The sequence below is a fragment of the Lampris incognitus genome, chromosome 9, assembly GCF_029633865.1.
Source record: "Lampris incognitus isolate fLamInc1 chromosome 9, fLamInc1.hap2, whole genome shotgun sequence".
NCBI classification, from domain to species: domain Eukaryota; kingdom Metazoa; phylum Chordata; class Actinopteri; order Lampriformes; family Lampridae; genus Lampris; species Lampris incognitus.
In genome coordinates, this window is record NC_079219.1 from 7,827,877 (window position 1) to 7,853,989 (window position 26,113).

General features: G+C 45.2%; 1 protein-coding gene across 1 annotated transcript; it reads right to left on the reverse strand.

Moving 5' to 3' along the window:
* Positions 1-325: 325 nt before the first annotated feature.
* ceacam1 (CEA cell adhesion molecule 1) lies at positions 326-13,305 on the reverse strand. Its single transcript, XM_056286116.1, has 11 exons — positions 13,115-13,305; positions 12,509-12,811; positions 8,410-8,691; positions 7,804-8,067; positions 7,352-7,621; positions 5,111-5,362; positions 4,324-4,599; positions 3,918-4,169; positions 2,274-2,561; positions 1,910-2,170; positions 326-879 (listed from the first exon to the last, which is right to left on the reverse strand). The coding sequence occupies exons 1-11, from the start codon at positions 13,167-13,169 to the stop codon at positions 779-781; spliced, it is 2,604 nt and encodes an 867-aa protein (XP_056142091.1). The 5' UTR covers positions 13,170-13,305; the 3' UTR covers positions 326-778.
* Positions 13,306-26,113: the final 12,808 nt, after the last annotated feature.

Genomic DNA, 26,113 nt, shown 5'->3' on the forward strand with positions numbered 1-26,113 from the left:
TTTCGACACGTGTGGAGGAGAGATGCTGGGTATATTGGGAGAGGGATGCTGAATATGGAGCTGCCAGGGTAGAGGAGAAGAGGAAGGCCAAAGAGGAGGTTTATGGCTGTGGTGAGAGAGGACATGCAGGTGGCGGGTGTGACTGAGGAAGATGCAGAGGACAGGAACAGATGGAAACGGATGATCCGCTGTGGCGACCTCTAATGGGAGCAGCCGAAAGTAGTAGTAGTAGTAGTAGTAGATCAGGATGCCCCTTCACATGCGAAACAGTAATGCATAACTACCGCTGATATAAGGTGCAAGCCTTGAACAGACACCAGAGGCCTTGAGGTACTAAGGTATTCTCAGAATTTATTTACGTCATTTCACCGGTAAAATTAAAGAAACAACACACAATACTTTACAAAATGGACTCAAAGGTATAACAAACACAACAACAATAACAACAATAATAAGATTGAATAAAGGAATGCATAGAAAATTCTCAGTGCAATCATTAGAAGAATTTTTTTGTTTCCTTTGTACTTTCAGGCAGGAAACTAATGCGCTGTGCTGCATCTTAAAGATAAATCTGGTAAAACGCAACGTGGTGATCATGAAATAATTTATACAGAAAAAAAAAGCTCCACTTAAATTTGGCCATCCCAAAGGTTGGCCATCCATTCTAGGTTTCCTTCATAGCAACCAATAAGCGCTGATAATTAGCTATGTCCTAGCAAAAACAGAGTATGTAACTGCACTCAGTATACCTACCCCTTTATTTAGATCACTGAGAAAGTCAGTAGAGGGAGCAAGAGCTGACCACAGGGAAGAACAGGGCAAGTAGAGCAATCAGCATTAAACCACCTCGCGTCTGGACTGGGAGGGCAGATGCATAGCCTGAGAGGGAGAGACAAGTGGGGGGGGGGGGGGGGAGAAATCAGGTATGAAAAGAAAATTGTACTGAGTAGGAGGAAATGAAGCCAGTGCAAAATGAAATGTCCACCAGTTGAAGATTGTGGCACCAATATGATAACATGACTGCTCAGGTAAAATTTAGCAATCCATTCATCCATCCATTATCCAAACCGTTTATCCTGCTCAGGGTCGCGGGGATGCCGGAGCCTATCCCAACAGTCATTGAGCGGCAGGCGTGGAGACACCCTGGACAGGCCACCAGTCCATCACAGGGCTAACACACACATTCACACCTTGGGACAATTTAGTACGGCCGATTCACCTGACCTATGTGTCTTTGGACTGTGGGAGGAAACCGGAGTACCCGGAGGAAACCCACGCAGACACGGGGAGAACATGCAAACTCCACACAGAGGATGACCCGGGACGACCCCCAAGGCTGGACTACCCCGGGGCTCGAACCCAGGACCTTCTTGTTGTGAGGCGCCAATGTGCCGCCTCCAAGTGTTTGCTTTTATAAGCAAATTCTATCCAAAGGACAGAACTGTTAAGTGCTCATGGCTTACGAGCATATTTTGAATACTGCAGGGAAATAAGTAGGCTACTTTAACGAAGCTGGTGATCAGCTAACAGCATTCCATTGCTGTACAGTTTATGAGGGGCTAGTGTCACCAATGCCAATGTACAATACCAATTTAGCGATCTCTACAGGTTATTCCGAGAATTAGTTATCCCATGCCCGCACAAAGCATTATGATTTTAGAGACTTAAAATGGTCAATATGTGTCTCAAATACTGAGGAATGCAATAAAGTGACAAATTTTGTTGTTTGAACGGATTAAAGCACTTTGGGCTGGTGGTCATCAAATGTTTAGACATTAAGCACCTGTAACTTGTGCTTCATACTTCATGTAACAGGTGGTATAACTGTCGTGCCAACTGAGTACATCGGTACTGAATGAACACTGGGGATATCTGAGTGACCACATGAGAGTCAAAACAACTCACTCACCTGTGATAATGAGTGCGCTGGTTTGGGTCATTGTGTGTTTGGTCAAGGGATTGGTGGCCTCGCATGTGTAGTTCCCCATGTTCTGTTTAGAGACCTTTATAGTCACAACCGGCCCGTTTTCTATCACGGATGGCTTGTAGTTGAAGAACCACTGGTAGTTGCTAGTCGGCTGAGAGTCAGCAGAGCAATTCAGCGATACAGTGACCGCAGAGCCCAGCGCCACCGAATGAGGTCCAACGATACTCATAGTCACCGGACCATCTGCAGAGACAAGATCAGTCAAGACAGTGAACAGTGAAATGGTAAATGTCATTGCACTTAATTTATTATAGAGCATTGACTGAGCATGTCTTCAAACACCCACAGTTCACCAGCAGCTTGTACTCGGGGCTTTTATGAGGACCGACGAGGTTGGTAGCAACACACTGATAGTTCCCATTGTCATGAACTGTCACTGGACTGAAGTGTAGCAAGTTGCTTCCAAAGTTGTGCCACATGTTTGAGTCGGGGGTGGAGCAGTTCAAGTCAAGCTTCGTGTTGTTTTTCATCCAGTAGACAGAGTGATAGGGCCCGGTAACCTCACAGGCCAGAGTCAGGTTTTTGGAATCTATTGGAATTGAGTTGGGTTTGACCATCACCGACTCTATGGCCTCTGAAGGAAGGAGCAAAGTACAGTTACAAATATACAAGATATGTGCATCATGATTGAGATCTAGCTAGTTCAATAGGTTGTACTAGGAGTCATTGTTAGGAGTCAAACAGAGCGATGGGTTGCAGAATTTTTTTAATTGATTCAGCATTGAGCAAGCTAGCGACAACCAACGACTGCACTAACCTGTCATGTAACCCTTCGGCGCAATGGCACTTACTTGCCAAATAACATCCACTAAAAGAGCTCTCTTTGGGCAGCAACTGACTCAGGGAATGTTATGAGAAGTGTGTTAAGACAGCTTCCATTGTGAAAAGACAATCATGGTGAAGTCAGCCAGCAAAGTGATGGAACTTTTTTGAAATTTCTTACTAATGCTTCCATTGCTCTCTTCCTGCACCTACTTACTCTTCACGGGATTAAAGAGCGAGATGGTCCGGATTAGAAATGGATTGTATCAACTAGATATTGTGGCTAAAGCCCCAATCGGAAGGGATTTCACAGGGAATCATAGGTAATTCAGTATTTTCATTAATCCTCACTAATTCAAGTCATCAATCCAGTTGACCTCTAAATGGACAGTCAGAGGAAGATAACTGTCGGACATACCGGGATCCGGACATCACACATCAATCGCAATCTAAAAGCCAACGCAGAATCCAAAAAAAGCAAAAACAAGACATTGGACAAGAAAATAAACCCTTTCCCTCAGATCTATTTGGAGTGTGGGACGATTTCAAAGCCAACTGGGAAACATCATAACCCCAAAGTGTGGGAGTGCATTTGGGAGCGGGGATGTGAGTTTGTGCCCCTCTGCCTGCACAATGTTTGACTGCACAAAGTGCATCACTGCATCGATTAATATCTTGAAATTTGCATTCATGTTATTGGTGTCTATCCAGATGGGACTAAAATTACCAGAGCACCTTTGAGTTCACTGAAAAACAGTAGGTATTTGTGGCTGGAATTATTACTTGGGTAGAAGGTAAAAACACTGACATGACCCATCCGGACTGAATTAAAATGACTGAATAGCGCACCATGATACATTTTACTACCTGACCTCCCTTAGAGAAACCAGTCCTGTTTGAATGGGGTTACTGGCTAACTCCTCTCAAGTCTGCTAGCGCCACGAAGGAGCTCTTTGGGTGGACGTAATTTGGTGAGCGCTATTGCCCCGACGGATTACATTGCAGCTTGGTGCACAGCAGTCGGCTGACACGAGTTTGCTCGAAATAGGGCTTAGGTTGAGAAAATGCCAGAGTTTTCCTTTAGCATCACACCACTATCTTTGCTTGGTGGGAAGAAATCTGAAAGCAACAACGAAGGTGGTGAAACAGTCACGCAAACGTGCCTTACCGATGACTGTGAGTGTCGTGGTGTTTGTGCTGTTTTTCTGCGTCACGTTATTATAGGCCATGCAGGTGTATACTCCGCTCATGTTTAGGGCCAGAGCGTCCGTTATGAACATTGAGGTATTGGCCACTATGGTCTCGTTGAAGAACCAGCTGATGTAACTGGGAGGAACAGAGGGGGCAACGCAGCTGAAGTTCGCATGCGTTCCTGTCTCAGCGACAGATGGTCCAAACACGTGCGCGCCCTCTGGTCCAACTGTAATAACACGAAAGACTGTGTCCTTAGCCAATCACCACAATAAGACAAGGTCATAATCTTGCAGCCAAGGATATGCACCACAAAGCACACATTACGTCACGATGGTGGGGATTTTGACTTGAGACTTAAGCACATAAAGAGTTATACGTACAGTTAACAAGAAGATTGTAGGAGTGGCTGGTCATGTTGCTCGCAATATTAACAGCCATGCACTGGTAGTCTCCGCTATCAGTATTTTCCACTGGGTTGAAGGTGACCGTCTTGTTATCCCAAGACAGGGCGATTCTTTTGTTGACGTGGAGCAGCCCGCCATCTTTCATCCAGTAAACATAGTCAGCAGTTCCGGTCACGTTACAGTGAAGCATGTAAGAGTGACCGTCTATGGCGGGTTTCAAAGCCACTTCTACCTGTACATTTACTATTGGTTCTGTAAGACAGAGGGGGAAAAAAGTTACGATAGATAGACAGGCAGGCAGGCAGGCAGGCAGGCAGGCAGATAGATAGATAGATAGATAGATAGATAGATAGATAGATAGATAGATAGATAGATAGATAGATAGATAGATAGATAGATAGATAGATAGATAGATAGATAGATAGATAGATAGATAGATAGATAGATAGATAGATAGATAGATAGATAGATAGATAGATAGATAGATAGATAGATAGATAGATAGATAGATAGATAGATAGATAGATAGATAGATAGATAGATAGATAGATAGATAGATAGATAGATAGATAGATAGATAGATAGATAGATAGATAGATAGATAGATAGATAGATAGATAGATAGATAGATAGATAGATAGATAGATAGATAGATAGATAGATAGATAGATAGATAGATAGATAGATAGATAGATAGATAGATAGATAGATAGATGGATAGATAGATGGATGGATGGATGGATAGAAAGAAGGTGGAACATACCAACTACAGTGAGCATCTTGTAGGCTGAGCTGTTACGGCCAGTGATGTTGTTGTAGGCCATGCAGATATACTTCCCACTCATATTTGAGTAAAGAGGTCTTGTTACATACTCTGGAGTATTGGCCAACAGGAAACCATCAAAGAACCAGCTGTAGACACTGGGAGGATATGAGGATGCTGAACAGTTGAAAGTGGCTCTGTGTCCCGCTATTACTTGGTCTGGTCCTGTAACAGTGGGCTTCTCCGGCCCATCTAAACACACAGAGGTTAGCTTACATGTAAGATCGCCCTCAAAGAAAACACATTCACCCTACTTTCAAGCCACTTTTGTTGATGCTGTGCGTGAATGGTGTTGAGTCAAATCCCAGTTTTGTACATTTCGTATGTGTAGTGTAAAATGATCTGTAAGTTGCTAACAGTAGCATAAGGTCACCCTAATGTTTGGTAGTCAAGTCAAGTCAGTTTTATTTGTAGAGCCCAATAGCACACATTCCAAATTTGCCTCAGTGGGCTTTACAGCAACACTGTCCTTAGACCCTCGCTTTGGATAAGGAATGACTCCCTAAAAAAAAAAAAATCTTACACAGGGAGAAAAAATAGGAGGAAACCTCCGGGAGGGCAACAGATCTCTCTCCTAAAATGGACAGACGTGCAATGGATGTTATGTCTACACAATTTACAGAATACAACATTGAAAGGGGATAACAGAAATACAATAGAATTATAAGATATATGAAGAATTTGATGAGGAGGATGCCAAGCAGTGTCCAGATGCCACCGGAACAGCCCAGGACCTGAGCCGCACGACCACCATCACTATGTAGACCTGACAGGAGGACAGACTACACATGCACACAGGGGAGACTCACATCACACCATTCACACACACAGGAGAAGACATCATTCGGAGAGAGAGAGAAAAGACGTGAGAGAAGAGAACAGTTTGCAGTAGTCAATAATCTATACTCTATAATCTCGTCGGCAGAACAGTACTTGGTAAATTCATTGAGACAGAAACCGTCCCGCCATGCAGTACAAAATGGTGAGCATCTTGTATGCGGTGTTGTTTTGACCCGTGATGGTGTTATATGCCATGCAGATATACCGCCCGCTCGTGCTTAAGGTCAGAAGGCTCATCAGTTACACTGAAGTGTTGGCTACCAGTAAACCGTTAAAGAACCAGCTGAACTGACTGGGAGGCTGTGAGGAAGTTGAAGGTCACATGTGGTCCTGTCAGGGATAGGGACGATCCCATGATTACTGGTCTCGCCGACCCATCTTTGAACATTAAACAATGTACGGTAAATAGTTTTTTTTTAATTTATTGGTTATGTTTATGTATATATTCCATCAATTCCAGGTTCTTGTCCTTGTCCATAAATGAATGTCTTGTTCCAGTAGCCCTTTTCTCATCAGGTTGCCCTGGTTTCCCAACATCTGACGTGGACCTTGTTGACCCGGGTGACGTCCGAGCCGGTAGGACTTGATTCATGTTACTCACTCACATCCAAGCTTTAGTCCATATCATAGCTGGCTTGTTTAGCATTAGGAGTCTAAGTCAACCAGGGTTTGAACCCCCAATCTCCGGCATCGAAAGCTGACGTTCTTACCAACTGAGCTATCCAGCTGCTGGCTAACCAACCAGATATTGTGGTGGTCAACAAGGAACAGAAGACAGCATTAGTGATTGATGTAGCAATCCCGAGCGATGGCAGCATCAGGAAGAAAGAGCATGAGAAGCTAGAGAAATACCAAGGGCTGAGGGAAGAACTAGATCGGATGTGGAAGGTGAAATCTACAGTAGTCCCAGTAGTAATAGGAGCACTAGAGGCTGTGCCTTCCAAACTGGGAGAGTGGCTCCAGCAGATGCAGAGTCCAGGAACAACATCTGAGGTCTCTGTCCAGAAGAACGTGGTCCTGGGGACAGCTAAGATACTGCACAGAACCCTCAAAGTCCCAGACCTCTGGTAGAGGACCCGAGCTTGAGGAAGACACACACCACCCGAAAAAGGTTGAGAGTATATAGGCAAACAAGTATTGATACATAGATACGTATCGGTACACAGAGACATACTATATACACATACCATTTGGATACAAAGACAAATATATAGACCGACAGACAGATACATGGGTGGACAGACAGACAGAGAGAGACTGATTCATATGTTAATACATTTAGATAGACAGACAGACAGACAGACAGACAGACAGACGGACAGGGTCATTATTTCTACTTACAGTTAACCAGAACTTTGTATCGACTACTGGTCTTGTTGCTCACGGCATTAAAAGCCTCACATTGATAATCTCCACTATCTGACTGCTGGATTCCATTGAGGGTCAAGGTTGTGTTGTCGAGGACTGTAACATTGTTGGCAGAGATGATTTGTCCATTCATCCACCAGCGGATGTAGTCCACAGGCCCAGTTGCATTACAGCTCAAAGTAAACGACTTATCCTGTATTGGTAGTCCACCGATAACATTCACCACAACCTCAGATATCGGTTCTGAAGATGGAAAAAGCAGAGAACATCTGGGTTTATCTCACACATGCTGCTTCAGCTATACTATTTATAAGCATAATTAACAGGACATAACCTCTAACAAAGGTGAAAGAAGTTCCAAAGTCAATGAACAGCTTGTATGTCAGGGAGAATAAGTCATCTTCTATAATATAGCCAGCCCTTACCCACAATCCTGATCACTGCGCTGACGCTGCTGAACTTGTTTGTGACGTCATTGTAAAGGAGACATTTGTAACTCCCTGTCTGGTTTTCTTTGACCCTCTCCAGCTGAAGTGGGGAGCCAAACTGGTTGAGGTACTGCCCATCAAAGAGCCAACTGACTTTCGCCGGTGGACTGGACTCAGCGGAACAATTTAGTGTGATGTCAGATCCAGTTTTATAGGCAGCCTTCATAGGGCTGACCATCACTGTCGGATCTACCGGGCCATCTGCCGAGGAACGAGGAAAAACGGCGTGTTAATATCTCTAACAATGATCATTTCATAAATGAATTGGTAGGCTGGAATGAAGTACTGCACCTGCAGATTGTCATTACAAACTGTGTTTAAACACACACACACACACACACACACACACACACACACACACACACACACACACACACACACACACACACACACACACACACAAAATCATTTTAAGGATTGCTGTCACTCTAAAACTGATGTTAGCCATCCACGTCTGTCAGATTCGAGTCGGATGGCAGGTTCAAGAGGTCCAATAGCTCATCGTGAATATCTGAGCCCGGTGGCTTTTCAGAGCAAACTCACAGCTGATGTTGAGATAAACAGGCTGACTGACGTCGGCGCTGATGTCATTGGATACGTTGCACTTGAACGGTCCCTTGTCGTAGCGGGTCACATTGACTATAGTGAGAGTCCTGCCTCCATCGCTAATGAGGATGGCCCCACCAGCTGTGACCTCAGAGCTGCCGTTCAGCCACTGGTAGGAGAGGGAGGAGCCTTGAGCCACAGAGCAGGTGAGAACTGCCGTGTCATTGGACTCCACCAGGCTGGTTGCGTTGGCCCGCAGGCTCACATTTGAAATGGGCTCTGTGAGCGAGGGAGAGAATTAATCACATTGTTTTGCTTAACTGAACTGGTGAAATGTGGGGTTCTTGCTTAATAGCAGGTGCTAGACAAAAGATAACAATAATAACAATAACAACAAAAATAATAATAATAATAATAGTAATGGTAATCGTCAAAGTGCTTTAAAAAGAACAACTTCATCAGATGATCCTTAGTAATGTCCAAAAGGTCAAATGAACAATGGCAAAAAGGGGTAATGGTCATCTTTCAACAAAGAATAGAACTGTTGCATCACACCCTACCTTGTTCTTATCCAGGTATTTTTATAAACGAAAGTCACATTTTGCAAAAGCATCAGTGGATATAGGGATACATGGGTGTTAGCTTTTCCATTGCTTTTAAATGTTAGTGTACATTACACGAGCAAAGAAGAAGAAATGATTGATACAGAGAGACAAAGAAGCAGAGATAGAGGAAAGAGACAGAGGTAAGAGGCAGAGATAGAGGTAAGAGGCAGAGATAGAGGAAAGAGACAGAGGTAAGAGGCAGGGATAGAGGAAAGAGGGAGAGGTAAGAGGAAGAGATAGAGGAAAGAGGGAGAGGTAAGAGGCAGGGATAGAGGAAAGAGGGAGAGGTAAGAGGCAGGGATAGAGGAAAGAGGGAGAGGTAAGAGGAAGAGATAGAGGTAAGAGGAAGAGGTAAGAGGCAGAGATAGAGGAAAGAGGGAGAGGTAAGAGGAAGAGATAGAGGAAAGAGGGAGAGGTAAGAGGCAGGGATAGAGGAAAGAGGGAGAGGTAAGAGGCAGGGATAGAGGAAAGAGATAGAGGTAAGAGGCAGAGATAGAGGTAAGAGGCAGAGGTAAGAGGCAGAGATAGAGGTAAGAGGCAGAGGTAAGAGGCAGAGATAGAGGAAAGAGGGAGAGGTAAGAGGCAGAGATAGAGGAAAGAGACAGAGGTAAGAGGCAGGGATAGAGGAAAGAGGGAGAGGTAAGAGGAAGAGATAGAGGAAAGAGGGAGAGGTAAGAGGCAGGGATAGAGGAAAGAGGGAAAGGTAAGAGGAAGAGATAGAGGAAAGAGGGAGAGGTAAGAGGCAGGGATAGAGGAAAGAGGGAGAGGTAAGAGGCAGGGATAGAGGAAAGAGGGAGAGGTAAGAGGAAGAGATAGAGGTAAGAGGAAGAGGTAAGAGGCAGAGATAGAGGAAAGAGGGAGAGGTAAGAGGAAGAGATAGAGGAAAGAGGGAAAGGTAAGAGGCAGGGATAGAGGAAAGAGGGAGAGGTAAGAGGCAGGGATAGAGGAAAGAGATAGAGGTAAGAGGCAGAGATAGAGGTAAGAGGCAGAGGTAAGAGGCAGAGATAGAGGTAAGAGGCAGAGGTAAGAGGCAGAGATAGAGGAAAGAGGGAGAGGTAAGAGGCAGAGATAGAGGAAAGAGACAGAGGTAAGAGGCAGGGATAGAGGAAAGAGGGAGAGGTAAGAGGAAGAGATAGAGGAAAGAGGGAGAGGTAAGAGGCAGGGATAGAGGAAAGAGGGAGAGGTAAGAGGCAGGGATAGAGGAAAGAGGGAGAGGTAAGAGGAAGAGATAGAGGTAAGAGGAAGAGATAGAGGAAAGAGGAAGAGATAGAGGAAGGAGACAGGTAAGAGGCAGAGATAGAGGAAAGAGACAGAGGTGAGAGGTAAGAGGCAGAGATAGAGGAAAGAGGGAGAGATAGAGGTAAGAGGCGGAGGTAAGAGGCAGATAGAGGAAAGAGGGAGAGGTAAGAGGGAGAGATAGAGGAAAGGGAGAGGAAAGAGGGAGAGATAGAGGTAAGAGGCAGAGATAGAGGAAAGAGGGAGAGGTAAGAGGCAGAGATAGAGGTAAGAGGAAGAGATAGAGGTAAGAGGAAGAGATAGAGGAAAGAGGGAGAGGTAAGAGGCAGAGATAGAGGTAAGAGGCAGAGATAGAGGAAAGAGGGAGAGATAGAGGAAAGAGGGAGAGGTAAGAGGAAAGAGGCAGAGCTAAGAGGAAGAGATAGAGGTAAGAGGCAGAGATAGAGGAAAGAGGGAGAGGTAAGAGGCAGAGATAGAGGAAAGAGGCAGAGGTAAGAGGAAGAGATAGAGGTAAGAGGCAGAGATAGAGGAAAGAGGGAGAGATAGAGGAAAGAGGCAGAGGTAAGAGGAAGAGATAGAGGTAAGAGGAAGAGATAGAGGTAAGAGGCAGAGATAGAGGAAAGAGGAAGAGATAGAGGAAAGAGGCAGAGGTAAGAGGAAGAGATAGAGGTAAGAGGCAGAGATAGAGGTAAGAGGCAGAGATAGAGGAAAGAGGCAGAGATAGAGGTAAGAGGAAGAGATAGAGGTAAGAGGAAGAGATAGAGGAAAGAGGGAGAGGTAAGAGGCAGAGATAGAGGTAAGAGGCAAAGATAGAGGAAAGAGGGAGAGATAGAGGAAAGAGGGAGAGGTAAGAGGCAGAGATAGAGGAAAGAGGCAGAGGTAAGAGGAAGAGATAGAGGAAAGAGGGAGAGGTAAGAGGCAGAGATAGAGGAAAGAGGCAGAGATAGAGGAAAGAGGCAGAGATAGAGGTAAGAGGGAGAGATAGAGGTAAGAGGAAGAGATAGAGGTAAGAGGCAGAGATAGAGGAAAGAGGGAGAGATAGAGGAAAGAGGCAGAGGTAAGAGGAAGAGATAGAGGTAAGAGGCAGAGATAGAGGTAAGAGGCAGAGATAGAGGAAAGAGGCAGAGATAGAGGTAAGAGGAAGAGATAGAGGTAAGAGGAAGAGATAGAGGAAAGAGGGAGAGGTAAGAGGCAGAGATAGAGGTAAGAGGCAGAGATAGAGGAAAGAGGGAGAGATAGAGGAAAGAGGGAGAGGTAAGAGGCAGAGATAGAGGAAAGAGGCAGAGGTAAGAGGAAAGAGGCAGAGGTAAGAGGAAGAGATAGAGGTAAGAGGCAGAGATAGAGGAAAGAGGGAGAGGTAAGAGGCAGAGATAGAGGAAAGAGGCAGAGGTAAGAGGCAGAGATAGAGGAAAGAGGGAGAGATAGAGGAAAGAGGGAGAGATAGAGGAAAGAGGCAGAGGTAAGAGGAAGAGATAGAGGTAAGAGGAAGATATAGAGGTAAGAGGAAGAGATAGAGGTAAGAGGAAGAGATAGAGGAAAGAGGGAGAGGTAAGAGGCAGAGATAGAGGTAAGAGGCAGAGATAGAGGAAAGAGGGAGAGATAGAGGAAAGAGGGAGAGATAGAGGAAAGAGGCAGAGGTAAGAGGAAGAGATAGAGGTAAGAGGAAGAGATAGATGTAAGAGGAAGAGATAGAGGAAAGAGGGAGAGGTAAGAGGCAGAGATAGAGGTAAGAGGCAGAGATAGAGGTAAGAGGCAGAGATAGAGGAAAGAGGGAGAGGTAAGAGGCAGAGATAGAGGAAAGAGGCAGAGGTAAGAGGAAGAGATAGAGGTAAGAGGCAGAGATAGAGGAAAGAGGCAGAGGTAAGAGGAAGAGATAGAGGTAAGAGGAAGAGATAGAGGTAAGAGGAAGAGATAGAGGAAAGAGGCAGAGATAGAGGAAAGAGGGAGAGATAGAGGAAAGAGGCAGAGGTAAGAGGAAGAGATAGAGGTAAGAGGAAGAGATAGAGGAAAGAGGCAGAGATAGAGGTAGAGATAGAGGTAAGAGGCAGAGATAGAGGAAAGAGGCAGAGATAGAGGTAGAGAAGGCTGTTGTTGCATGTGTGTGTGTGTGTGTGCGCTTGCATGTAAGTATGTACCAATAGCAAGTTTTGTATGCACTGACTGCACAAAGCGGTAAATGAGTAAATGACCAAGTCAGAAAGAATGAAAGGAAGAGAGGGGGGGGTGTGGGGAGGGGGGAGTCTTGAGTCACTTACCTTGGACTGACAATGTTATCTGAGAACGAAAAACTGGTTCCAATGACTGTAGTGCATACAATCCAGAGTCTGCTAGTTGCAGCGATCTTATGGTCAACGCCGAGGAATTGGGGTTAAATGTAGCCCTGTCTTTCCACTCATCACTTATTTTAAAACCTCCTGGATAGATAAGTACAATAGTATTGCCGTTCTTCTGCCAGAGCCCCACAGTGATTGTGGTGTGGTTGGACACACTCAGCGTGACATTGCTGCCGACAGGTAAGGGGTCCTTAGAAGCATGTATCTCCTGGCCACAGACAAAATCTGGCGAGAGAAAAACAAAAACAAAAGCAAAAAACAATAACATGCAATCTGTTGAGTCAAATTCGACCCGGGTTTTACCGCACGGTGTAGAAATTGACAAATTGCGTCCATGTTTTAAGCGAAATATGTCAGAATGCAATCGCAGTTCACAATTCAACTCCACAAACTGCCGGATGGGAAGAAGCAAACTGCTTCAAATGATGCCAGTGGGAATCAGGGCAATGACCTATGATGATCCCCCCCCACCTCCCACCCCCACCCCACCCCCCGTGCCACAGAGATGTGAATGACCCGGCTTCTTACCTGTCGCAGAGATCAGCAGGGCCAGGGTTAGGACAGACACCAGCGAAGCTACCATGATGTTTTGCTTCCAGGTCAAAAATGAGCCGGTCCTTTTCTGGTCAGCCTAAAGGGACCTTACTCCTGCCTTGATAGGTTCAGATCTGCTGATACCATATGGAGGTAGCACTCGCCCTTTGATCTGCAAATATTTGGTGTACATTATGACACCTTTTCTTGTTCCCATTGTAGAAACGCTCACGCCCAAACAGCCACTGCCTCAGCAGTCAGACCTGACCACGCCTTGTTTTGCCAGGGGACCATTTTGACTTGTGTTATCAGTAAACACAATCCACACGTATTTACAGTAAATCTGCAAGAATTTACTGTAAATACGTGCCTGATGTGTCATTCTAATATTTGCAACATCATGGTGACGTGGGGGGTGGGGTGTGGGGGACAAAGGAGCACTATAAAAGAAGCAATGTTAGTTATAGTGCAATGTTTGCTGCATTAGTTATAATACTCCTCATACGTTCTTTGATGGAAAGGCAAGACGGCTGCCGTGGCGGCTGTGTGCAGACACATGCTCTCTGTAGGAAATAGCAACACCTCCCCAGAGAACCAACCAACACTCAGAAAGCGCATGTTTGTTAATATGCAAGGTCTATGTTTCAAGAAGCGGACGAGGACTGAACACCAACAGAGCTGTTCTGGTAACGGTTATGGATGGTGGGCTGTCCCTCCCACCTCGGACACCACCTTTTATAGAAACTCTGCCCCCCTGGCAAGAGGCTGAGGCCACAAACGAACAAGTAAAAATGGCAATCCGTGTATGGAACTGTACTTCTACTTTACTTTTTGCCGTTTATATATATATTTTTAATCTGTTTTCTTATTTAAGACGGCCTTTTTCTCACACTCCTACTGCACACGGCAACAGAAGAATTTCTGGTTGTGGTCGCGTGAGCTGCAGGAGCTCCAGCACACCCGACCCTGTCAAAGTGTCTTTCTCCAGCTTTGTCTGATCGTATTTTCTAACGATGCGTCCCAGACACAACAACATTGACATGAATAAGTGGAGGACATAGGACAGTTTCAATGACCACCTTCTCTCTCTCTCCCCCCCTCTCTCTCACCCCCTCCCTCTCTCTGGTAGTCTTGAGGTACATGCATTTGTGAATATTTTTAATCTCACAATCTGAAAAGTGTCCTTTTTGTAACGTGTTTGAAACTGTTTTTCCTGAAAATATGTAAATATAGGTCTCTCTCGCTCTCTTTCTCACTGTCTCTCTCTCTCTGTCTCTCACTCTTTCTCTCTCACACTCTGTCTGTCCCTCCCCAATTACTGTTTCTCTCTCTCTCTCTCTCTCTCTCTCTCTCTCTCTCTCTCTCTCTCTCTCTCTCTCTCTCACATCCCCCGCACACAAATAGGTACAGAGATCACAGGTTCTGTTGACTCCTCTGTTCGTGTCTGTGATTGCCATTGTTTCGTGTATCCAAATAGGAGACGAAGGTTAGCCGTTAAGACCACAGCGGCTGAGTGTTTATCAGTCCAAGGACAAGGGAGATTCTGTCCATAGCGCCTGCCTTAAATAAGTCCCCAGGATGCGGGGGTTACTCTTTAAATGTTTTTTTTTAAAATATATATGTATTATAGAAATACTCGAGGTACCAGTTTTTTTATATTCGCACATCTTTTTAGGCCCTGTGACAGCCTGGCGGTCTGTCCAGGGTGTCTCCCCGCCTGCCGCCCAATGACTGCCGGGATAGGCCCAAGCGTCCCCGCGACCCTGAGAAAAGGATAAGTGGTTTGGATAAAGGTTGGATGGACGGACATCTTTTTTTATTTTGTATCTTAATTCAATTGTCACATTCAACTGCCACCTGCAAAAACTAAAAAACAAATAAATAAAAAAATCCCGGTTTCCCAATAGTTTTGGCTACACCTCTAAGGTCACACAAAGATCAACTATTGCAACATTCAGGGGATTTTTTTGTGACCACTACCTTATCTAAGTTAAATAATGACAAAATTCGTGAATGGCATCAGTGATAGAGATTGCGTGTCTCCCCGGGTGTCTGTGTGGGTTTCCGCCGGGTGCTCCGGTTTCCTCCCACCATAAAAAAAGACATGCATGTTAGGGTTAATACAGCCGTTGTGGCCCCTGAGCAAGGCAACGGAAAGAAGAACTGGAGTTGGTCCCCGGGTGCTGCAGCTGTCCACTGCTCCTATACAACAGGACGGGTTAAACGCAGAGAACAAAGGCCATTGTAAGAATACAATGTCAAATAAAGTGGCTTTCTTTTTCATACTTGGCAGCATAAAATATTGCATTGCAAATACAACCCAACTATTGTGTTTTGAAATGACAGTATATGAAGCTTCTGGATTCGAGCCCCAGGGTAGTCCAACCTGGGGGGTCGTCCCGGGTCGTCCTCTGTGTGGAGTTTGCATGTTCTCCCCCTGTCTGCGTGGGTTTCCTTCGGGGGCTCCGGTTTCCTCCCACAGTCCAAAGACATGTAGGTCAGGTGAATCGGCCGTACTAAATTGCCCCTAGGTATGAATGTGTGTGTGTGTGTCGGCCCTGTGTGATGGTCTGGCGGCCTGTCCAGGGTGTCTCCCCGCCTGCAGCCCAATGACTGCTGAGATAGGCTCCAGCATCCCCGCGACCCTGAGAGCAGGATAAGCGGTTCGGATAATGGATGGATGGATGGATGGATGGATGGATGGAGTAAATGAAGCCTCCATTCATTCATTATCCATCCATCCATCCATCCATCCATTATCCAAACCGTTTATCCAGCTGTCAACTACCAGCATCTCAGTTTTATATGAATTTAAAAGCAGGAAATTTAGTGACATCCAATTTTTCACAGCAGCCAAGCGGGCCTCTAACTTGCTCATTTGAAGAACAGCCCTTATAGGCACATACAACTGAGTATCATCAGCATACCAATGGAAATTTATTCCATGACTGTGCATAATTTGGCCAAGAGGTGAAGTATAAAGAGAGAAAAGTAGAGGGCCAAGAACTGAGCCCTGAGGTATGCCATATTTAACGTCATTTATTATATACTACCCATTATTTATTTGTGAAATCCGCAAAGACAGAGATTAGAAATAAAATCTATGTTCTGCAAGGGGGGTGTTTAGTTTACAGCTGGTTTATCTGCAGGTGTTTCTGTGTTGTGGTTGTGCAAAGCGGCTTCTAATTTGTAAATTGGTAGGTTTTTTTTTTACAATACCACAACCTACAAGCTCTTCCAGATCAAAACACAGGGTTTAAGGTCCTTTGAGACAGACAAAGAGACAGAGCAGGGTGGTCCAAGTTATTTTCACTCATGGTGTCATTATGAACCTACCAAAGCAATCTTCTAGGATTCATTCACACACACACACACACAAACACACACACACACACACACACACACACACACAGACACACACACACACACACACACACACACACACACACACACACACACACACACACACACACACACACACACACACACACACACACACACACACACACAATGTGGTTGACGCTTTCTGGTCAAAGCGAAACCTTTTGGAGAGAGACATTCACAGGAGAAAGTTGTACTTTCCACATCTGCAGAAGCACTGTGAGAAGAATGAAATGTGGGAGGATCCAAAGATGAAGGATTTCGTGAAGAACCTGGCAGAAAACTTCCAAGGAACAATTTGAAAGCTCCCCTAAACTCCCAAGTGACATCCTCTTCTTCTTCAGACAGCCGTTCTCTGTCTTGGCTGACAGCCAGTGGACCGCAGAGGCCTAAAGGCTGGTACCTTCCATAGCTGAGGCAACTCTTTAGCTGGAGGCCTTGGAGATGGGAACATCTGATTTGCTCAAAGCACAACACAAGGATGTTGGAGTGAGTGACTTTTGGATCAATGTGGTTTCCCAAACTTGATTCTGTGAGCTATTACAATGCTCCTACTCACAATTATCCCCTCTACGCACATATGCGAGTCATCCTTTTTTTCAATGAACTCTATCAAGAACTAGGAAAGAAACGGTTTCTCCAATGCACATCTTGGCCAGTGCCTCAGGCCCAACATCAGAAGGATTGCCTCATCCTCTCACTTTCACTTCTCTCACTGATTGGGGAATGAACATCCATTTATTTTTGTCGATATGTCCAACATTAAACTGTTGGTTTTGGACTTATTTTGTTTCAAGAGTGCATTTTTTTTCCTTGCATGACCCTCAACACAGGCTTTAAGAATCCAAGGCCTAAATTATTACTACTACCACCACCACTACTTCAACTACTACTACTACTAATAATAATAATAATCATAATCATAATAGCAGCAACAACAGCATCTGCACATAAAACAACTTTTGCTGGCACAATGAAAAGAAAACTGCAGATGTTTTGGCTCTTGGCTTGGCATGCATGACATGATTTGGCCCTTGGACAAAACTAAGTGGGGAACCCTGTTCTGAGGCTTACCCATGTTTCAGAGAAGTGAACCATGTAAGTAATTTAAGCAAATATTTGCCCCTTGTAAACAATCATCACATTTTCAGCTCTTCACAGTAGACATTTCGGGCATTTTGGCATAATTTTCATATTCCTTAGATATTAGAGCTCTTTTTTGAAGGGACATAAGTCATCAAACTGTTTGACCAGGACTAACAATGGAGATTATTTTGTTTTAATGAACTTTCTGTCTTTATTTGAATGTATTTTTCAGGTCTTGGATGAGCAGCAGGGAATTCCTGGTACATCTCTTCGATGAAGGACAGGTGGGAAAGCTACTAGTCAAAGGCCCAGTTTTATGGTGTCACGAAGAAAGCCAGGAAATGATGCAGCTAGAATCTTAACTAAAACTAGAACATATTACACCAATTCTCTCCTCTCTTGGATTCCTATCCATAAGGCTGGATTAGTACCCCCAGGGGCCCCTGGACACTGAAGCTCATACTCCCCCCCCCCCCACACACACACACACACACCACGCCCCAGCCATTAAAACCCAACTTAATTATTTTGGCTTCCAGTCAAGCTGGCATGCCAAATCCACCGGACCATAATCACACACCTATTGGGCAAAGGCTGAATAACCAGTCCAACTGAGCAGGTATGCCTATACAGTTCAACAGACCAAGTACTGCCATTTCCCTAACAAATCACATGATAAGATCAGATCAGATACTTTATTGTCATTGTGTACACACAACGAAATTTCGTTTGATGACTCTCAGACCAGCAACACTAGACAAGGTAAATGATAAAAAAAACAAAAACAAGATAAAAACAAGAACAACATTTAGTATAGTGAGGTAGGAAAAATAAGTGAGGTAGCAAAAATGATGACGAGACAATAAAGATAGCAGTGGCTTTTAAAGTTCAAAATAGCACATAGGATTATTGCACATGGTTGTTCATATTGCAGCAGCTTTAGTACCAGTTAGTCCTCAGCAGCTATAGACAGGTGTGTGTGTGTGTGTGTGTGTGTGTGTGTGTGTGTGTGTGTGTGTGTGTGTGTGTGTGTGTGTGTGTGTGTGTGTGTGGAGGGGTTGACGGAGGCTACAGCTCTGGGGAAGAAGCTGTTCCTCTGTTCCTCAGCCTGTTAGTCCGGGTTTTGGTGGTGAGGTATCTTTTCCCTGATGGCAAGGGAACACACAGACAGTGGCCTGGGTGTGTTGCGTCTTTGCTGATGTTGCTGGCTTTCCTCTGTAGGTGGCCAGCATTCACAGCATCCAAGGGAACAATGGATTAAGTCACGCTAGACTATGGCAATATTTGTGTTCGTGGAAAACCACCAAAGCAGACAGCCCACCAGTTATTACTGATACATAAGAATGTGACTGACTAGGAATAGCCTTACAACAACGCCGTCCTAAGGCAGTCACGGCTCAGCTGAATGCAGGTTTCAAAATAAGGCTCACTAAATGAGCTGGGCAACTTCACACAGAACTGCAAAAACCAACATATAATGAACTTGACAAACTGACTCCAATACAATATAGCAGCATCACACCACAGCGATGCAATACACGTTTTTTAATGACAATAAATTGAATTGAATTGAATGTTATGCAAACACCATATCAGATAAACTCATCCATAAAATATTGTAACGTGCATGGATAAGAAGACACGCTGGCCGCTGACTGGCGGGTCTGACCCTTTAGTCTAGCGGTTAACGATGTCTCCCGCGGTGCGGGCGATACGAGTTCGCTTCCCGGCCGCGGCAGTTCCTGTGGTTGCGTTGTCCCCCGAATTCGCTACAATATACAGCTACACACAATCACGACAGATGATACTGCCCAATGCACAGACAACAATCAAATGGTTCTTACCTTTAGAAGTACTTCTGCTCTATAATCGATCCCCATAACGCAGTGCCTCCATAAATGACGGGACCCGCCACTGCAAATGCGCATGAAGAAACGTGACTTTCCACTGTTTGGTCATCCCCGCCCTTGTCCGTTTCTTCTCCAGGTTTTTCGTCGTTTTCCCCATCTTGCTGTACCCCCGGCAGAGGCAGTGTGTCGCCGCTGGAGCTAAAGACTTCCAGGCTAACGTTTTCGTTGCTAGTGTAAACTACTAATAAGACACTTTAGCCCCTAGCTAACGGGTTAGTCGAGCGGTCAGTGATGTCGCCTTGTGGTGCAGTACACCCCGTATCGAATCCCGCACCGGGCAAGAAAATAACCGGTTACATTGGTGGCAGCGGCGGGATCCGGAAGTGTGCAGATCCTCAGGAGTCTCTTCGGAGCGCGGGAATAACAAAGCGCGAGGGTGCGCTTCCGGGAGAGGGTGACGACTGTAAACTACTAGTAAAACACGTTAGCCCCTAACTAATGGGTCTGACCCTTTAGCCGAACGGTTAGTGATGTCGCCTTGTGGTGCAGTACACCTCGTATCGAATCCCGCACCGGGCAAGAAAATAACCGGCTACACTAGCAAGCCGAGGCTGTGCGTCGCTGCAACCGATGGTAGACGCTTCCAGGCTATCATTGCTAGCTCGACATCCTCCATCGCAATGCCCTCTTCTTCACTTTGTAGGGCTTGTTTCGGAGAGAGAAAATGACCCTACTTATTAGCGGGAATTTTTTTTTTTATTGCGGCCGCTTCTTTCACTTCCTTTTCCTGTCTCCTGGCAGCCCCGCTGGTCTATTGGTTAACGCCGTCCATTTTCTGCTGCTTGGCAATTTCTTTCCGCGCACTTCTCGCCGATACAGCCAAACTGATAGTGGGTCGGGTAAGAATTAATTCCACTTGTAGCTGCCTGACATTACCAGTTAAGTTTTAGTGTGGCACCTTCCTTTAATTGTTGGTTCCTACCGTTAATGTCCGAGAGGCGGAACTGATCTGCCGCGTCAGCGTTCCTCGCGCAATTGATTGATGCACGTTCACTAAAGGCGCCGAGAAGCAACAACAACAAAATAGCTTGAAGAAAGAAAGCTAAAGGCTTAAATATCAAGCATATGAACGTGTGTGCAGTGCGTAGAAAGCCTAAAGGAAGGAGGGCAGCTACAAACCGGAAGGAAGGAAGACGACTTTTGCCCCTGTAGTAACAAGCAGCCTATGAGGTATGTTTGAGTGAAGCTAATTTCTCCGGTTGCTATGCGATGCTATACATGTACGTGCTGGTGTAACCGGTTATTTTCTTGCCCGGTGCGGGATTCGATACGGGGTGTACTGCGCCACAAGGCGACATCACTAACCGCTCGGCTAAAGGGTCAGACCCGTTAACTAGGGACTAACGTGTCTTATTAGTAGTTTACACTAGCTAGCTCACATGCTAACAAGACACATACATGCATTTCGTTTACTGTATTTTTATTTATTTTATTTACTCTTCCAACCCAGCTCTCACAGGCTGATCTGTCCAAGAGTAAAGCCCCGTTTTTTAACCAAGACCTCGTGTCTGTTACTGAGGCAGCCACGCCGCTGTTTTTAACCTTGGCTCGATTTAGGAAAAACTGATCCTGAATCTGTGCAATCTAAGCCAGTGTTTCTCAACCGGGGGTCCGCGGACCCCTAGTGGTCCGTGGTGTAATTGCAAGGGGTCCGTGAAAATAAAATATCTTTAAAAAAAAGATCCTATGACATTTATAGAAATAGGATTATTTTACTCAAATGTGACTGAGACCTTTATCTACCTAAACTATAAAGGGTAATTACATCTGTTTCACAAGTGTAATTTATTGTATTTTAATAAGAGATCTCGCTCCCGTTTGCATTGTTAAAAGTCACTGCATAAAAATTCTGTTGTTACATATATCTGAAAGTTACTGAATACATATTCTGTTTTGTTAACTATATCTAAGTTACAACTGAAAGCTCTTATTTTTGCCCCGAAGAGTGAATAAATGCTATAATGCAATTTAAAATGCAGTTTCTACTGTTTCTATCAAATTGCAACCCCCCTCCCCCAAGATCAGGTGGAGGGGTCCTCAGGGTAGATCAAAAATACGCAGGGGGGGGTCCAGGTATGCCCAGCCAATCAATACAGTGTATTGCCGCTCGCTCACCAGTCACCACTTGCCCAGCCATCTCACCAATATAATGATCAATTATGAGACATAATTTTCTTGGGAACAACTTTTATTTCATTCTGATTGGAGAATTATTAAGAGAATGGGTTAAGCTTTGTCATGTATCTGTGGAGCCCAACATAAATTTTTTTTTTAAAAAAGCTCATACATTTTTTTTCTCCAATCGCAGAGGGCCCTTTTACGCTTAGGGCCCCCTGGGCATGTGCCCAGGTTGCCCATATGGTAGAGCCAGCGTAGCCTATCCATGTTAGATCAGACTTCAATTTGCTTCTTTTGTCACTACTACTCCACTGGGTTTAACTTGGGCTATAAGATAATATGCACGTAAATTATTAGTGCAAAGTGAATTTTAATCAGGAACTCCAGCACCATCCAGGCCGTCAAATTATCCACCCACAAGCCAAGAGCACATGAAACAATGCTAAATGATAAACCAATGATAAAATCTAAAGTCTATTTTAACTATTTTAGATGGCCATCGCCCAAGAGCTTTCCAAAACACTTGCTCATTGATCCGTAAGCTATCTCTGTGCCAATTTGAAACAGAACAATCAAGAATCGTCATGTTGAGACAACAACAGTCTAAGCAGGGCATGTAATATAAACAGGCTTTAACTTCCTTCTCTTCCGTCAGTCCTCTTTATCCCGCCCCCTCTCTCTGGTGCATAACGCAGCCACCTCTTGACGACATCGCTGAAGTTCAGCTCCTACATCTCTCGGTCATGTTGACGAGCGGCCTCTGAAAATTATCTTGCAAGCTCACGTTCTGCTGCATGACATGCGTTAATCAACTGACAAACAATTCAAACCAATTGAGCGCCAACAGATAAAGCAGTCTAGCCAATCACAGCCAGGCAGGCATTGTGCACATTGAAACAACATTGATTCAATGTTGCCATTTCAATCCTGAAAACCTAACCCTTATTGCAATGTTGATTCAACATTGTTTTTTTTTTTACGTTTAAACTGTGTCTGTTATTAAATGTTGAATCAATATTTATTTCTCAACCTCAACCAAAAACGACCATGTTGACCATAATTCAATGTTGAATCAAGAACTTTTGCTGTCTGGGTTGTCATGGTCGCCATAATATATACCCAGAGTTTCTCCCTAATCTGGGTTGGAGGAAGTAGCTCATCTTTATTGCTGGACTGTCATCCTAATGGATAACAGAACTTGCTCAAAGAGTTCATAGGTCAGGTCTCCCATCGTCCTTATCTTCCAGCTTGTCATTCTCCAGGACCGTTCGTTCAGACCTTGTTACACTTGAGTAATTTTCCCATACATTCCTCTGCTATCAGCTAACAGTTAACAATAGGCCTTTATTAGTTCACACGGAGAAGACACTTTATAGCACCACCTATGTGTTGCTACACACGAGCTTTAAGCATCTCTCCAAGCAATGTAGACTTAAGTTAAACATGTTAGGATGTCCGCGGAGTGTAGCGGTCTATTCTATTGCTTGCCAATAGAATAGACCCTGCGGTTCGAATCCCTGTGTTACCTCCGGCTTGGTCGGGCGTCCCTACAGACACAACTGGCTGTGTCTGCGGGTGGGAAGCCAGATGTGGGTATGTGTCGCTGCACTAGCGCCTTTTCTGGTCAGTTGGGGCACCTGTTCGGGGGGGAGGGGGAACTGGGGGGAATGGCGTGATCCTCCCACATGCTACGTCCCCCTGGCGAAACTCCTCACTGTCAGGTGAAAAGAAGCGGCTGGCGACTCCACGTGTATCTGGAAGAGGCATGTGGCAGTCTGCAGCCCTCCCCGGATCAGCAGAGGGGTCGGAGCAGCGACCGGGATGGCTCGGAATAATGGGGTAATTGCCCTGATACAATTGGGGAGAAAAATCCCCCCAGGCGGTTGTTGTTGCTGCACCTTTTGTACAGCCCAATTCACCTCTCGGCTGTACGAGTCTCGTCATTGTTATTGATAAGTCCAATGACAGTGGTGTCGTCCACATACATGAATATTTTGACTGAGCTGTGGTGAGACGTAAACTCGGTTTAGATGGCGAAAAGAAGAGGAGATAACACACAGCCTTGGTGCACCAGTACTGAGGGTCAGAGGGCCTGATGGGGCGTTGTTAACCTTGGCAGATTGAATTCTGTTTGTAAGAAATGCCAGTATCCAGTAACACAGAACTGGGTTAATGTCCATCTCTAGAAGCCTGGTGAAGAGTGTGAGAGGATTAATGGTGTTGAAAGCCGAGGTAAAGGCTATAAACAGGATGCACGCGTAGGGGTTGGTTGATTCCAGGTGTTGCAGAGTGAAGTGATGAGCCAGGTTTATGGCATCCTCAACGGATCTATTAACCCGATAAGCAGACTGATATGGATCCATCAGTGGGGAGATACAGGACTTCAGGTAGGAAAGGACTAAGGCACTCAAAACACTTTCATAGCTGCTTAAGTGAGGACAACTGGCCTGAAGTCATTGAGGCATGTTGTTTTGGCTGGTTTAGGGTGTGGGATGATGGTAGATCTTTTAAAACACTATGGGACTGCACACTGTTGTAAGGAGGTGTTGAAAACGTCCGTGAACACTGGAGTCAGTTGATCCACACAGTTGCTAAGCACAGCTGGGGAGAGCTGATCTAGCCCTGCTGCTTTCCTTTTATTTCGTAGTGAGTTCAGGGTTGGGCGGCATGGTGGCGCAGTGGTTGGCCTTACAGCAAGAAGGTTCTGGGTTCGAGCCCCGGGGTAGTCCAACCTTGGGGGTCGTCCTCTGTGTGGAGTTTGCATGTTCTCCCCGTGTCTGTGTGGGCTTCCTCCGGGCGCTCCAGTTTCCTCCCACAGCCTAAAGACATGTAGGTCAGATGAATCGGCCGTACTAAACTGTCCCTAGGTGTGAATGTGTTTGTGTGTGTGTGTGTGTGTGTGTGTGTGTGTGTGTGTGTGTGTGTGTGTGGGCCCTGTGTAATGGCCTGGCGGCCTGTCCAGGGTGTCTCCCCGCCTGCCGGCCAATGACTGCTGGGATAGGCCCCACATCCCTGCAACCCTGAGAGCAGGATAAGCGGTTCAGATAATGGATGGATGGAGTTCAGGGTGAGGGCTCCTGTGCTCAGGTTAACTGAGGCTCTGCCATTGTGACTGGGGAACTCTGCCTGCTGTTCTCCCATCCAGGTAAGAATGAGGGACTCACTCCCCACCCAGCTTCCCCTCCTCAGGAACGTCGGAGGGGATGTAGTCAAGTCCACCCTTGTAGGGTTTACGGAGCACCACACCTCTATAGCATCAGAGACCAGCATGCCTGGAATACACAGCAAACTAATTTTATCTCCAACACGGTTGTGCCTTTTACAGCTGGCTTAACAAAAACCATCACAAAGATAGCAATAACATGTGCATCACTGGAGCTTGACACATTGATCAGAATCATCTAATAATGCACAATCACGTCTTCATTAAGATGTAATAAATGTTTGAAATGTTGCTATTTCACTTATATTCTTCTTTCGGCTTATTCCCTGTTTCTCAGGTGTCACCACAGTGGATTTTACAGTTTTCATCGGTACCCTGTGAGGGCCCAGCACCAATGGTGGCTGTTATTAACCCGGGCCTTGACCAATCTGGTACAGAGCCTCGACCGATCCGGTATGGTCTTGTCAATCCGCATACTGATTTTGCAGAGTTTTACGTAAGATGCCCTTCCTGACACAGCCACTAACCCTATGGACGGGGGGCACAGGTAAAGCACTGGATGCCATCCCAGTATTCATGGACTTGCACCCATGTCTGTACATGTCTGTACCCCAATTTGTCTTGTCCATATCTTTCTGGTGGTCTGATGATCGTCTTTCTATTTCCGCGCAATTATACTTGGAATTTGCACGTCCTGCACCCTATCCACGAAAGGTAGACCACACAGTCACCCGTGTCCCTGATAACTGATCATCAGTCTTGTCAAACTGAAAAATAAAGGGTGATATATTTACCCGTGAACACGTGTTGTGTCTCTAGCGCCGTGGGTGGGTTTTATGAAAAGGCAAAGTTATTTCAACACTGTTCATGTGTGAGAAAGAGGGTTTGGGCCACCTTTTGCTGCAGACGTGTTTAGTTTCTGTACAACTATTCCTAAAATATGAGACTTGGCTTTCGTATTCTCTTCACAATAACATGGTTTACACTAAACACCACAAGTAGCCATGTCAACGGCATGAAGACCAACAGTACTGTCAAAGAAAATATCAACACAGTTAGGTAATGACAGTTAGCGTGTCATTACCTTGTTTGGTTTGGCCCACCCATATTTGACAGTCATTGACACACCTTGCAGAAATCCTGCTGGTTAATGATAATACTCCACACCACCAAGGCGATAGCGTATGTTTAAACACTGTGGCAGTTGTCGACCCTTCTTTTGGCTCCAACTAACCCTGACTATGTCCATGTTTGCACTTATAATACGGAGGGAACTGTGGACAAAAACTTCCACAATGGCACCGTGGCAAGTATGCAAGTATGTATTCATATATT